The sequence below is a fragment of the Scatophagus argus genome, chromosome 5, assembly GCF_020382885.2.
Source record: "Scatophagus argus isolate fScaArg1 chromosome 5, fScaArg1.pri, whole genome shotgun sequence".
Classification (NCBI taxonomy): Eukaryota; Metazoa; Chordata; class Actinopteri; family Scatophagidae; genus Scatophagus; species Scatophagus argus.
Window position 1 is genome coordinate 1,232,354 of NC_058497.1, and position 14,927 is coordinate 1,247,280.

At 39.6% G+C, this 14,927-nt stretch overlaps 1 protein-coding gene and 1 long non-coding RNA gene across 2 annotated transcripts in view; one reads left to right on the top strand and one right to left on the bottom strand.

Moving 5' to 3' along the window:
* Positions 1-1,586: 1,586 nt before the first annotated feature.
* On the top strand, positions 1,587-2,522 carry LOC124059099. Its single transcript, XR_006843364.1, has 2 exons — positions 1,587-1,906; positions 2,054-2,522. It is a non-coding gene; the product is annotated as an uncharacterized LOC124059099 (long non-coding RNA).
* A 7,031-nt stretch (positions 2,523-9,553) lies between these two features.
* Positions 9,554-14,927, bottom strand: part of pipox (pipecolic acid oxidase) — a 48,889-nt gene continuing 43,515 nt past the window's right edge. Inside the window, exon 8 of the mRNA XM_046388110.1 lies at positions 9,554-10,528. Coding sequence (XP_046244066.1) covers positions 10,398-10,528 — 131 coding nt within the window. The 3' untranslated portion in view covers positions 9,554-10,397. The remainder of the gene's footprint in view (positions 10,529-14,927) is intronic.

A 14,927-nucleotide genomic window follows, 5' to 3' on the forward strand; every position in this document is an offset into this window, starting at 1 on the left:
ATCCAGTCTAGAGGTAATGAATGCATGGACTAATTTTTCTGCATCTTTCTGACTCAGGATGTGCCTAATCTTTGCGATATTGCGGAGGTGAAAGAATGCAGTCTTTGAAATATTTGCTATGTGCGAGTTAAAGGACATGTCCTGGTCAAAGATAACTCCTAAATTTCTTACATTGGAGCTTGAGGCCACGGCTAAGCCATCTATCAATGCAATATCACTGCATAATTTATTTCTAAGGTGTTCGGGGCCCAGAACAATAACTTCAGTTTTGTCTGAATTTAGAAGTAGGAAGTTGCTGGTCATCCAGGTTTTTATGTCTTTAAGACATGCCTGAAGCTTGACTAGCTAATTCGTTTCATCTGGTTTCATTGATAAGTACAATTGTGTGTCATCCGCATAACAATGAAGATGTATGGAGTGTTTCCTAATAATATCACCAATGGGGAGCATATACAGGCTGAATAATATTGGCCCAAGGACAGAACCTTGGGGAACTCCATGACTAACCTTTGTGAGTGTGGACGATGTATCATTAACATGAACAAACTGAAATTGATCTGATAAATAAGACTGAAACCAGCTTAATGCAGTTCCTTTGATGCCAATTAGGTGTTCCAATCTGTGCAGTAATATAGAGTGGTCAATGGTGTCAAATGCAGCACTAAGGTCTAACAGTACAAGGACAGAGATAAATCCCTTGTCTGATGCCAGGAGGAGGTCATTTGTGACTTTGACCAATGCTGTTTCTGTGCTATGATGAGCTCTAAAGCCAGATTGAAAAGTTTCAAATAAGTTAATATTGTGAAGAAAGTCGTATAACTGATTGGCGACTGTTCTTTCAAGGATCTTGGAAAGGAATGGAAGATTAGATATTGGTCTATAGTTGCTTAAAACCTCTGGATCAAGTGTGTGTTTTTTAAGGAGAGGTTTGACTACAGCTACTTTAAAGGACTGGGGTACATAGCCTGTTATCAGGGACAGATTGATCATGTCTAATAGACAGGTGCTAAGTAAGGGTAAAGCTTCTTCTATATAGATATATATAGATATATTATGGCATATATATATATGGGGGGGTGCGGGGGAGAGGGAAGAGGGAGGGAGGAGCGGGAAGAGATGGGGAGAGAATGTAGAACACATCAAAGGCATTCACACTTCATGATTGTCTTTGTGACAGGGATTCTGGAATCTTGAAGTTATTGAACTCACCAGCAGCAGACAGTTTCACACATTCAGGGTTTAAGCTCATTGCAGAGACTACTGAACGTCTAGAGGAGAGCGTATCCAAAGTGTAGAAAATGGAAGAACTACATGAAAGTGTCATGTCTGATGACAAAGCGGCAGAGACAGTCCAAGAGAAGGAAAACAACTCTGGGGTCACCATGGACCAAGCTCAAACACCTGCCTCTGGTTGTGAACCTACAGCCGGAGCAGAAAATGAGAACCAGCTCCAGGTGTTTGTCACTGTGCTGACGGTGAGAGTGTTGGCCAAGTGCAACGCTGTCACGAACCGCAACCAGGAGGAGTGGGTCGCCCACATCAAGAGACTGGTGAGCCAGACGATGGAGGGACTCACCATTACTGAAGGCTTCTGTCCGGACATCAGGAGCACCAAGAAAGTGTGCAAGGCTGTGATGAAGGAGCTTCAGAAGAAGTTCTGCAGTAGGCGAATGCTGGAGACTCTAATATTATTGGAGGATCCAGTTGTGGAAGCAGAGATTGTCCGATGTTTACAAGCTCACATCAAAGACCTGTCTGCTCGCCTTGCAGAGAAAGCTGCAAACTCCGGAAAGGGGTGGAGGGACATGCTCAAGGTCATGGCCATCACTGCAGGTTTTCTGGCCACCTTGGTTTTATTGCTCCTCATCCCATAAAGAAGCACAAAGAGTATAGCTTCAGTTGAAAGGTATGTTGTTGCATACAGTTTGGAGAATATGTTTTGTCAAGTGTGATGCACGTTATTATAATTATTATTGTTATTATTGTCAGTTGCTACTGTTTGAGTTAGCGTAACGCGTTTCTTTTGTTTCTTTGTTGTGTATTCTGTACCCAGGTTTATGACCTGCAAAGAACTCATTAAACAGTCACTAAACCATCGGTCCTGGCTGACTTCTGTCGATAAAAACTAAGGACTGTGAGGAATGTTCTCAACGCTACACTCACACTCTCATCTGCTCGACTCAATGATGCTTCCCTGAGGACCTTTCTGTATGAGGCAACGGCGATTGTGAACAGTCACCCTCATACAACAGAGAATCTGAACGATCCAAACAGTTTGGAACCACTCACTCCGAATCACCTCATCGCCATGAAGGATACCACTGCTCTACCTCCCCCTGGAAGGTTTGTTAGGGAGGACTGGTGTGGACAAAAAAGATGGCGTCAAGTACAGTTCCTGGCAGAGCAGTTTTGGAGCCGCTGGAGGAAGGAGTATCTCCACAGCATCGTGGTCAGACAAATATAACAAATAAGCAGTACTGAATGTTGAAAATAAAATAAAATAAAATATAAGGTGCAGTGAAGTGCATGTGTAAAAACATATAAAATGTGTACTGACTGTGTATTATGACCAGAATTTTAGCTGTTATTGTACAGTGTGATGGCATGTGGCAGGAAAGATTTCCTGGAGTTGTATCAGCCTGTGAGAGAAGGTGAAAAGATGAGTAAATATTTTTGAAAATATATGAATAAAAATACAAATAACTGAAGGAAAGCCTCTCCAGTACTAACTATGTAAATAATAAATACGAGGAAAATATAGTATAAGAAATATTTAATAATAATAATTAATCAGTTTTTCTTGTCTTTCTTCTTTCATTTATCTGCATTTTATTAATGCTGATCTGTTTTTATTTGTCTGGGTTTACTTTTATATGTGTGTGTGTGGAGATGATGCCACATCACACACACACACAAAACATTTGTGTTTCTGGTTAGTGCATTATAATCTTTCACTGTGAGAGGACAAAAATGCATTAAGGTACATGTAACTTGTGGCTGTTTTGCAAAGTGTGTTTTTTCATCCAAATGTTAGTGTGAGTCTTTATTCATCAATCGATATATTCAGAGTTTCGTTCCATATATTTTACAGTTTTTCACAATTGTTAAAACACATTTTTTGGATCCTCCTGTCCTTTTCTCAGAGTTCTAAACACAAAACCTTTTACTCAGACTACATTCACAAAACTTTTTGCAACTTTTGATTCTTTTTGCAAAATCATACCATCACCTCAAAATAGTTTTAGATGTGCTAAAACCGAACAATGTTGTCTGATCTTGCACAAATCGGACAAAATAGAAAAACCACTGAGCAGTCATTAAACACTACACAGTGGTCAAGGCATGTTGCTTATGGAGAAATGTTTATTGGTCACAATAAAGTATAGCACATGCATTTTGTATCTCCAAAAGTAAAGACAAAAAAGATTTCACAACTCAGTGGATTTAACATTTTCTCTGCATTCAAACATAAACTGCAGTATAATAGGTACTGTGGGGAAGAATTATGCTGAAATTGACAAATACAAATGAAAGTGTCCAGTCTACGTTCACAGTGCACTCTGTAAACTTGTTTCATTCGTATCCTGTTGCCATGGAGGATACGGTCAGTGGTGGAAAGGCCCACACTATTGATTCCCTCGAAGTCTGTATGGTTTTCAATAATTTGTTGCTGTATTTCCTGTAGTGTAATGGCATTGTTTTGACGGACAATGTCAGCTACAGTGGCCTCCTGCTGGGGTGTGAACATGGGTGTCCTCCCACCCCCGTATGGCGGTCTTGGAATTCTGCAAAAAGAGAATGTGCAAAATATATGTACTGTAATGTTCTGAAATATATATACAGTATACAGTAGTACTTTAAACTTTCAATGATAAAACAGTACAGTAAAGTGTACCTGTTCTCATGTCTCAATCTCCGGATTATGGTGGACACAGAAAATCGGCTGATGTTTGGCTGGACTCTTTGGCCTGGTCATGCCATGCACCAGCACATGGTCTATGACTGTGGCCCAAATTTCATCAGAAATTGGCACTCTTCCTCTTCCTATCCCTCCTCTTCCTCTGCGTCCTTCTTGTCCTCCGCCTCTACCTCCTCTTACATGCAGTCGTCCTCTGTGTCTCTGATCCTTGCTGTCGTGAGCTTGCAGGACCAACCTGCTTGCACTCCAAACTGGCTTATATTGGTTGTCATGTTGTCATGACATGATGAGAAACAAGTGTGATTAATTTTGAATCGCTGTGTTTTATTTGTGTTCATATTGTGCCATTTGTTGTTACTGTTATGCATCACAAGTGCATCACAGTGACTGTGTTTTATTGCATGATAATGTGTTTAGAGTTTTGTAAAAGGAAGGACTGAGATCTGCAAAGAGTGTTTTACTAGGTGAAGATGGTTTATAGTTTTGTCAAAATGATGCTCAATTCAGCGAATGAGGTTAGACAACTGAGCAACTGATTCACACAACAGAAATTAGTGTTTCAGCAATTCAGAAAAACTGTAATCAAATCCCTGCTAAAAAAAAAAAAAAAAAGCCAGCTCTTGATCCAGGGTTTTTAGCAAACTATAGGCCTATCTCCAACTTGGTCTTTATTTCAAAAACTTTGGAGAAAGTCGTCACCAGCCAGCTCTGCGAGTACATAATAACAACCTATTTGAAGTCTTTCAGTCAGGTTTTAGGGAACATCACAGCACAGAGACCGCACTGGTAAAAGTTAGCAACGACCTGTTAATGGCCTCTGATCAGGGCTGTGTCTCAGTACTTGTCCTTCTGGATTCAAGGAGCTTTATTGTCATTTCACACACGTAGAACATGAGTGGAACGAAATTAGTTTCCCCGGTCCCAGTATAAGCCCAATTGCCTAACAAATAAATATAAATATAAACAATGCTATGCTATGGATCTCAGTGTTGCATTTGATACTGTTGACCACCAGATTCTTTTACAGAGACTAGAAAATCAAATTAGTATAAATGGAATTGCTTAAAGCTGGTTCAAGTCCTGTCTATCAGACAGACATCACTTTGTACATGTAAATCACAACTTGTCCATACACACTAAGTTTAGCCATGGTGTTCCACAAGGTTCTGTGCTTGGCCTGATCCTATTCACAATCTATATGCTAGGCAACTAGCTCTAGGCAATATGATCACAAAGCACTCTATAAATATTCACTGTTATACTGACGACACCCAATTGTATTTATCAATAAAGCCAGATGAAAGCAATCAGCTAACACAACTACAATCCTGTGTTTCAGATATATTTTTTTTAATTCTGGTTGTTTTGTATATTTATATAGTGTTGTTTCTATATTTATAGCATTGGTATTGTAGGGTTTTTTTTTTTGGGCTTATACCGGGACCAGGGAAACTAATTTCGTTCCACCTCATGTTTCTACATGTGTGAAATGACAATGAAGCTCCTTGAATCCTTTAAGTTAAGAAGAATCAACTTTTATTGGCAGTATATATATTTTAATTACATACTGAATTTGACTACTGCATTTAACCCATGCTTAGTTGAACACACATGCAACACACATGTAAGTTCTGGATGACTCACAACTTTCTTCTATTGAACTAGACAAAACTGTTCTACTAGTTGGTCCAAAACATCTCAGACAATCTTTAGCTAATGATATAGCCTTTCATAATGGACTAGCTCCTGCCTATAGCACCATTATAAAGATGTGAGCATTGATCAGGACTTGTCCTTTAACACGCACCAAAAACAAATCTTGAGGACTGCCTACTTCCACCTTTGTAACATAGCAAAAATCAATTCAATTCAGTTTAATTCAGTTTATTTATATAGCGCCAATTCACAACAAAAGTTATCTCATGACACTTTCCAATTAGAGCAGGTCTAGACCAAGCTCTAACTTTAATTGAATTGTAATGAAGAGAACCCAACATTCCCCTTGAGCAAGCACTTGGCGACAGTGGCGAGGAAAAAACTGCCTTTTTACCTCCAAGCTGGATTACTATAACCTTCTTTAGTCAGGATGCTCTAAAAAGTCCCCCAGAACTCTGCAGCTCATTCAGAACTCTGCAGCTCATGTTCTGACTAAGACTAAGAGGCGTGACCACATTTCTCCTGTGTTGGCCTCTCTACATTGGCTTCCAGTAAAATTTAGTGTAGAATTTAAGATCCTCCTCCTAACCATGTAATACCATGAATCTCCAAATGTAGATATGGAGCCAGGGCCTTAAGTTATAAAGCTCCTCTGCTGTGGAACCAATTACCAGCATCAGTCCGGGTGGCAGACACCCTCTCTATATTTAAGAGTCGACTTAAAATCCTTCTTTTTGACAAAGCCTATAGTTAGGACTGTTCAGGCTCTGGCTGGACCAACCCCTAGTTATGCTGCTATAGGTTTAGATTGCTGGGGGAGATCCTTAGACACTGAGCTTTCAGAGCAGGGGGACTGACTCATCATGTCCCATCACCGGTACAGCACTAACTCGCCCTCTCCCCCGGAGCTCTTGTGCTCCATCTTTTCTCAGCACTTCCAGAGCATGTTGCTGGATCCAGAATCTCCTACCCCGCACTCCTGAGGCCTGGTACTGCTGCTGGATCCTGAGCCCTCTTTGGCCCTGCCTATTGCTGCTCTTGCTCTGCACCTTTCTCTCTATAATCATCTCTCCCTCTCCTTTCTCTTTCTCCCCCCCCCCTCACCCTCCCAGCCGGTCGCAGCAGAAGGCCGTCTACACTGAGTCTGGTTCTGCTCGAGGTTTCTGTCTGTTAAAAGGAGGTTAAAAGGAGGTGTTTACACACCTGTGAAGTGTCTTGAGATAACTGAATTGGCACTTTAAATAAAATTGAATTGAATTAAAATTGAGTTACTTTTTTAGCTGAAAGGGAGGTGAAGAGCATACACCCGGATTGGACCAAATACAGCTGGCCAGGTGTCATGTCAGTCTTATGCACTTCCTTATAAATGAAGTGTTACTGAAAAGTTTGTACTTTTAGCTGCAGCATCTTGTCTTTGTGGGTTTCGGTGGTCTTCACAGCGCTGTTTCAGCACCAGAGAAAAGTCTGGCTACGGCCAATATCATTATGATATATGTGATTTAAACCAATCACAAATAAAAAAGAAAGCCATTTTGGAATTTTACTTTAATTGGGAACTTAACTATTGTTCAGAAGTTTATATTGTAACTATTGTATATTATAGCTATTGTATTAATGTTTTAATATAGATAAAACCAATATAATTCAGACTCCTTATTTATAAAAAAGGAAAAGGGGTTTAAAGCAATAAAGGCAATGTCAACAAAATCATTTTCTATTAGAATCTTAGGCTGGTGTACCCAAACTATGGTATGGTATGTACAGATGAGTAAGTTTAGTTTCTGTCTGTTTGCTGCTAGGCAGGTCGTGAGCAGTGGGAGCTTTCATCAGCGCTTTTTCACTGAAAACATCTGCCTGTTGCTGCTGTAAACACTGTTAATGAAGAGTCTGCAGGCCTAGAAAACCAAAATAATGAACTCTTAAATACATATCATATAGCCAGAACAACCTGTTACGCAGCATTAAATGAGGAAAATGAGAACAACCTCAGGTTTCTTTTCAGCACCTGCAACCAGGCTGACAGAGAGCCACAGTGCTATCGAGCCTTGTATTCCTACAACCCTCAGTAGTAAGGAGTTATTGACCTTTTTAAAAGACAAAATGTTATTCATTAGCCACAACCTGACCTTCACCAACTACACTTTGATCTTTTCATCCAAACCAACAACATGCCTCTCAGACCCCATCGTAATGAAGCTGCTCAATAAAATTTTACCTTTACTTCCCAAGTAGATATGATCAATCTATCTCTAATACCGGCTGTGTACTTCAGTCCTTTCAAGCAGGTGCAATCAAACCTCTCATTAAAAAGCCTACTCGTGATCCAGACATTTTGGGCAACTATAGATCGATATCTAACCTTAACTTTCTCCCTAAGATCCTTGAGAAACCAGTCGCAAATCAACTACGCAACTTTCTACATAGTAATAGTTTATTTTGAGGATTTCTAGTCTGGTTTTAGAGCTCATCACAGCACAGAGGCAGCCGAGAGTCTACAGTAGAAAGGGACCCAGAGCCTTTAGTTATCAAGTACCTTTCCTGTGGAATCATCTTCCGATTTTGGTGTAGGAGACAGACACCCTCTCTATCTTTGAGTAGACTTAAAACTTTTTAATTAACCTTTTTGATAAAGCTTATAGTTAGAGCTGGCCAAGGCTAGCTTAGACTGCCAGAGGATCTCCCATGACGCACTGAGCTTCCCTCCCCTCCTCCAACTCTCTCATATTCATGTGCCATTAATGCATGTTACTAACTTGGCTTCTTCCCTGGAGTCTTTGGGGGTTTTGTTGGGTTCCTTCTAAAAGGAAGTTTTTCCTTGCCACTGTCAAGTTTTTGCTCATGGGGGAATGTTAGTTTTCTTTGTAGACTACAGAGTATAGTCTAGACTATATCTGTTCTATCTATCTATCTATCTATCTATCTATCTACTAGCAATATGAACTCTGGACTGTGAATATGAATGTGTGGACTGGATGCCATCACCAATTATGCACCTGAACTGACTGAGCTTCAGTCATGTGTCTAATGCTTGTATCCCAAATTACTGTTCATGTGTAGCTGAAAAGAGTTGGCCTTTTTTTTAAAGGCTTGTGGGACTTTACAAGCTCGACAGTGTTCCACTGAGGTGTTACAGTTGGCCCTGCTTGATGATTATTTGTGGTTAGATATTTTCATTTGCATGTTTAATGTACTTCTAATTCTTGTAATTTGCATAATGGCCCTTTGCTATCCATCTGAAGTCACTTAGAGGCAAGAGAGCAAATGGCTCACTGATCTCTGCTGTTTCACTGCATAATTTTTCCATTCCCGCTGATGGCCTTGGTTGGCATGCATTGTAATAGGCCGCCTGATTAGTGATTAAAATGTTTACCAGTACACTGGGAAATAGATCCAGGCGATAGGCCACCTCTGAAGCCTAAGCATGCAGCTGGCTTCACACAGACAAATGGTTCAATGGCTGATGTCTTTTTAACCATCGACTTAGTCGGTAAAATGGTGAGTGCTGGAAGGGCAGCGAGAGAGAGATTTACTGATGCGTGAAATCACACAAGCTAATAAGATTATAGCATTTTTTATTACTATTTATTACCGATGTATGCAATTGCACAACAATCTTAAAATCTAGTTTCCAATTTCCCGCTCAAAATCAAGGTATGCCTTGAGCTATGCCTTGCGTTGACTCCCCAATTCTCTGCTCAAAATCAAGGTTATGCCTTGCCTTGAGTTTATTCCTGGTTTATCATTATTTTGTATAATGTGGGTTAGATGAAGCATTCAATCAATAGTGATGTTCACCACTCTTAAGGGTACATGTCAACTTCAGTAATTCATTACATGTACATGAGCACAAGAAACCAGGCATGTAAATACACTGAATGGTTCATGATACTTGAATGCTACCCAGCTGATTAGAACACAGAGAACACACAGAAGTAGCAACACACACTGACTACAACAAACAGCAGACCAACCACGTGCTGATTGTGTTAACAATGGCCAGCCCATTATTATTTATTTTATTATTATTTTTGCATTTTTACATCATTCCATAGCTTCCCAGTAGTGTTCCTTATTCAAATGCACACATTCAAAGTTGTTCAACTATACATATTTAACCATAAAAATGCTATATTCCCAAGGCTTTCTACAAACTTTTCCCCATGTAACCTGATGTAAGTTTCTGTCGTTGATATTCCCAGTATAAACCTCCTTGCTCTTCTATGCCTTAGTGACTTGAGCTGCAGGTCTGTGTTTGTTTGAACATGGGGCTGAGCTACACACAGTGGACAGCATCAAGCATGTGCTTTGACTGAATTCACACAAAATCTAGCAATGTGGCACATTCCCATGGGATTGTTTTTGTGTGTTAGAATGTAACCTCTGTGAACCAATAAGAAATTAATGGTTTATTTCTGTGATTCACATTATGTTTGAACTAATGCCATTCCGTCTCTCCATTCATTCTGTAGCTGCTGTCTGCCTCGCTGTCTCATTTGGTGTAATGGAATGTAACTTTGAATACAGTTTTTAAGCACCAACTGACAAATTCTGAAATGAACAATAACAATAATAAAATTACCTTCCTCCAAGCTCAAATCTTTCAAGCTAACATTTGAAAGCTGAGGAAGGGGAGGGCATCAGTGTCAAAACCTGCTGTTTCTTGCTAGCGTATGAGTGTGAGTTTACATTCAAAAGAAAAAATTAAATCAGATAGAATCGACAACTCTGGGCAAAATCATCATGACAATTTCAAATGATACTGCAGCTGCAATTAATGAATACTTCCTTGTGATCAGCAGATTCTGAGTATCCAGTCATAGCTCTATAAAGCAGATTTGGTCTTTGCCTGGAAGCGTCTAATTCGGAAAGGTGAAAGATCATAGGAGGGCTTTTCTCCCAGGCTGAGTTCACACAGAAGCTTGCCAATTATTGGTCCAAACTTGAAGCCATGACCTGGAGAAGAGAAAACATCACAGTCAGCATACAGAGGTCATCACACTATGTCAGATAAATCAGTTAGTCCTAATGTGAACAAATCTAAGCCTATAAATAACCTATATCTCTGGGCCTGTGTCTGAATCAGGTGATGAGTTTGGGCCCCACATGAGTGAATACATAAAAGAAGAGCAAAACTGTTGAGATGCCCGTCACTGAGCCTCTATTTACCTTAGCAAACAGGGACCAAATACCAAATTAAGGGAGATTTGTCCTTTCACTGCGTAATGGCTTCATGTGTTCAAGCCTAGTAGCGAGATGAGAGACCATCTATTTTCAAAAAGCAGCATCCTTGTTGCTAAGGTCTAAGAGGCAAATTGTGAATGTCAACAGGGCTTGAGGAATGCAACACATTGCCATCTGACAAAGGTCTCTGAGCTCCTGTGGATTCTGCCTGGCTTTGAAGTCACGAAAGCCTGGCTCTGACAGTTTGACCATGTGGATTTTCATCTCACCAGAGAAGGAGAATGGAAAACCTCAATAGATGGCCAAGCCCACAGGGTGATTTTGTAGCCATGGCAACCCCCCAGTACTTGCTTTAAAGCACTTGTATCAGGCTTTGATGACAAATGCACGTAGTGAAAGAGGGGGAGAAGCCCTGTGAACCTCTCTAATATGGCTCTGAGCTTCTATATTGCTGCTCCAGAGGAGCTGGGGACCGAACAGAAATGGTAAAGATAATAATTACACTTAATATAGAACAGAACATGCAAAGCTTAAAGATGTTGGAGACACTCTGACATGAGACTACACTGAAGTTGTGTGAGTTACCATAATTACCAGTTTGAGTTTTCTGATGGTATTTCCAAATCCAAATTATGCCTGGAAAACATTTCTGAAAGATCCAGTATATCAGACTTGAAACTTACTAATACGGAAGTGACAGACTGAACTGTTTGAACTTTTGGATGCAAAAGTTGCAATTTGATAGACATTCATGGTCCTCACAGGATGAATCACATGAACTTTGATTATATGATATGTTGAGTGAGATTAATATTTTCCTATATTCCCATATTCCTCTTGAGATGAAACGTAATAACTTTGGTAATACCATGGCTTTTCATCTAGTTTTATCTGAGTAACACTTTGCTTTATGAATAATTTCTTGTGAAAGTAATAACACGGTCAACAAGCTCCCCTGTGCTTTGTGTTTAGTGCTAATTAGCAAATGTCAGCATACTGACACATTAAATGCTGAACATGGTAAACATTATACATTGTAAACATCAGTATGCTAGCTGTATCATTATGCGCATGTTACCATGGTGACCTTTCAGCTCAAAGCACTGTGCCTGACTTTAGTCTCCCACAGCTGCTTGCATGGCTGTATTGTAGCGCTGACCCCTTACAACCAACTCTGCTATCACTCATACAACTGTCTTACATGTATGATAATATGAATACTCACAAGTCATCAACTTGGAAATCTTTCCCATCTCCATCTTCCATTCCACATAAAGTATACATTTTATTACATAAAGCCACTCAGAGCAGGTTTTCCACACCTTACCATAATTACATGTATATTTAGAGTATATCTTGAAAACATTTAGTCAAAATGCCTTGACTTTCACAGAGAATGATCCTCTGACCTGTCATCCAGGGACATCACTGCCATTAAATACTGAATGTGATCACGCTCCCCAGGAGATTAAACCTTCCCTTGGTGGATTGTCAAAAACTGAAAAGGTTCATTCTTAATCCATCTTTCACACCAAATGCCCTATTGAGCCAGATGATAACCCTGCCAGAAAATCGGGGCAGTGCATGCAATAACTAAGCACAGAAGTACTGCAGCCTCAACCAAGCAAAATGGCCATATTTTTCACAATGTTGTATTTAGTGTGAAGACATTGTCACAGAAACATTTTCAGCTTCACTCCTTGCAAAGCTCTTACAATAACAAAACTGTATAGTATATAAATCATTTGTCCAACTCCTTTAGACTTTCAGTTCATTTATTCCAGAAAGCTCCCCTAAAAGCAGAGAACTGTGAACAAAATATTATTTACAGACATTCTTAGGTAAAGGACATGACTACATGAGGTGGCGAAGAGCCAAGAGACACTGAAGGGAACTATGGGAGAGGACAGGAGACGCTGAATCAGCCTTCTGGGTGTCTAAGACATGTTAATTAGAGAAAACATGAGTAAAGACAGAAAAGCACAGGTGCTTTAATCTTTTCACAATAGACAAGAACATCTGAGTAAAAGTTAAGGGTCTACGTCCCCAGAATATGTGCAAGGCTTGCCGTGTCCATTTAGACCCTGTGGACATTCTGCAGCTCTGAATACTGTGAGCACATGAGGATATCTTCATATACATATGTTTTCTTTTTTGTAATTATCTTTTTATTTGGAAAAAGACCACAATTAAACTTACAGCTTTTCGACATTTTACATAGCACACTCTGCCCATTTTCCTTGTTTTAGTCCTATACATATGTAATAAAAAGAAAATTTAAAAAGAAAGAAAGAAAAAAGAAAAAGAAAACATCCAGATGTCGCAGTTTTCCAGTGTCAAGACTCAGTCCTTAAATGCCTTACAGTCCGTATAATTAAGATGACACTGCTCATCCGTATTCACCCACTTATTTCAAAAAACAGTAACTATATACAATTGAACTGAAGGGAGTTTACATTTTTACATTCTTCTCAACTATAGAGGGAAAGTTGTTAAAACCGGGTGTTATACAAAGTTATACAAAATCTGTTCTCGTTGGGGTTACAAAATCAATCCATTTTTGCCAAATTTGGTAGAATTTATCTTTTTGAGCCCTCAGAGAGTAAGTCAATTTTTCCATCTTAAATATTTCTAAGGTTACCCCATACCAATCGTGTATGGTAGGCGGAGTTGTAGTTCGCCACCTTCTGGTGATTGATTTTTTACTCGCCGCCAAAAGGGCCTGGAGTAGCTTTATATCCCTCCTCTGTTTCAAACACACTATATGGCCCAAATAAAGTGACTCTATGTCCATGGGTAGATAAATTTTGAATACTGTGCACAATATTTTATAGATACCCTTCCAATATGAACTCAGCTTAGGACATTCCCAGAATATGTGTGAGTGGTTTGCCTCCCTTGACCCACACTGTCTCCAACAGATTGAACCTTCATTATTGTATCTTTCCTGGTGGGGGGTCTTAAAAAATCTTACTATATTTTTCCAGCAGTGTTCCCTCCACTCCATAGAGTTAGTTGAGGACCACTGAAAGCTGCATATTTCCCCCCACGCCTCCTCCGAAATTTCTATTCCTGCTTCCTTTTCCCATTTTTCCTTAATGTACAAGGTATTTTCATTTTTAATCAGAAACAGAGCATTATACAATTTTGAGATTGATTTGGAGGGAACCGAACCGAGGGCCGACCTTAAAATCCTGAAGAATTCCGACTCTGTTTTTGAGAAGTCAGTAGGCCTGCACTTCTGGTTGAAATAATGTCGCAGCTGAAGGTACCTGAAGAAATCCCCCTGTTCTAGGCCATGTTTGTCTCGCAAGTATTGGAAACTCTGTATTGCGTTTTTGTGTGTGAATGAAAGGTAGGTTGTAAGGCCTTTCTGTATCCAGGACTTAAATCTTTTATCCCCTCTATTGGGGATAAATTCTGTATCATAAGCACACCATCTAAAGAGCCTGAGCATGTTGTGAATTTCGCTTGTTTTAACCACTTTTTGCCAAATCTTTAACGTAAGATTAATCCAGGGGTTATTTCTCTCTTCCAATTGGGCTATCAAGCCTCTATCTACGATTACAGCCTGTAGAGGTAAATCTAAACTAATTTCAGATTCTAGTTCCTTCCATCTAGCTTTATACTCACTATTGCACCAATATAGTAGAGGGATTAGCTGTGCAGCATAAAAATATTTCTTTAAACAAGGAAGTGCCATTCCTCCTTTCTCTTTTCTCAATTGTAGAACGTTAAATCGAATTCTGGGCTTTTTACCTTGCCAAATAAACCTAGATATCCATTTATCCCACTCCCTAAACTGATTGTCATTTATTTCCACTGGTAAAGTCCGAAAAATATATAAAAGTTTTGGGAGAGTGTTCATTTTAATTGCGCTAATCCTCGAGTTTAGATTTAGAAAAGGGATAAGATTCCATCGGTGCAGGTCTGATTTTATTTTCAACGATAATGGTCCATAATTTGCTTGAGACAATTTTGAAAGGTCTTTTGTTACCATTATTCCTAGATATTTTAATGATTCTGCTCCCCAGTCCAGGTTATATTTGTCTTGCATGCTCTTTGGTGCCGTGAAGTTCAAAGTCATGACCTGTGTCTTTAATATGTTGAGCTTATATCCTGATAGATTCCCATACTCGTTCAACAGTGACATCAAACCCGAGAAGGACCT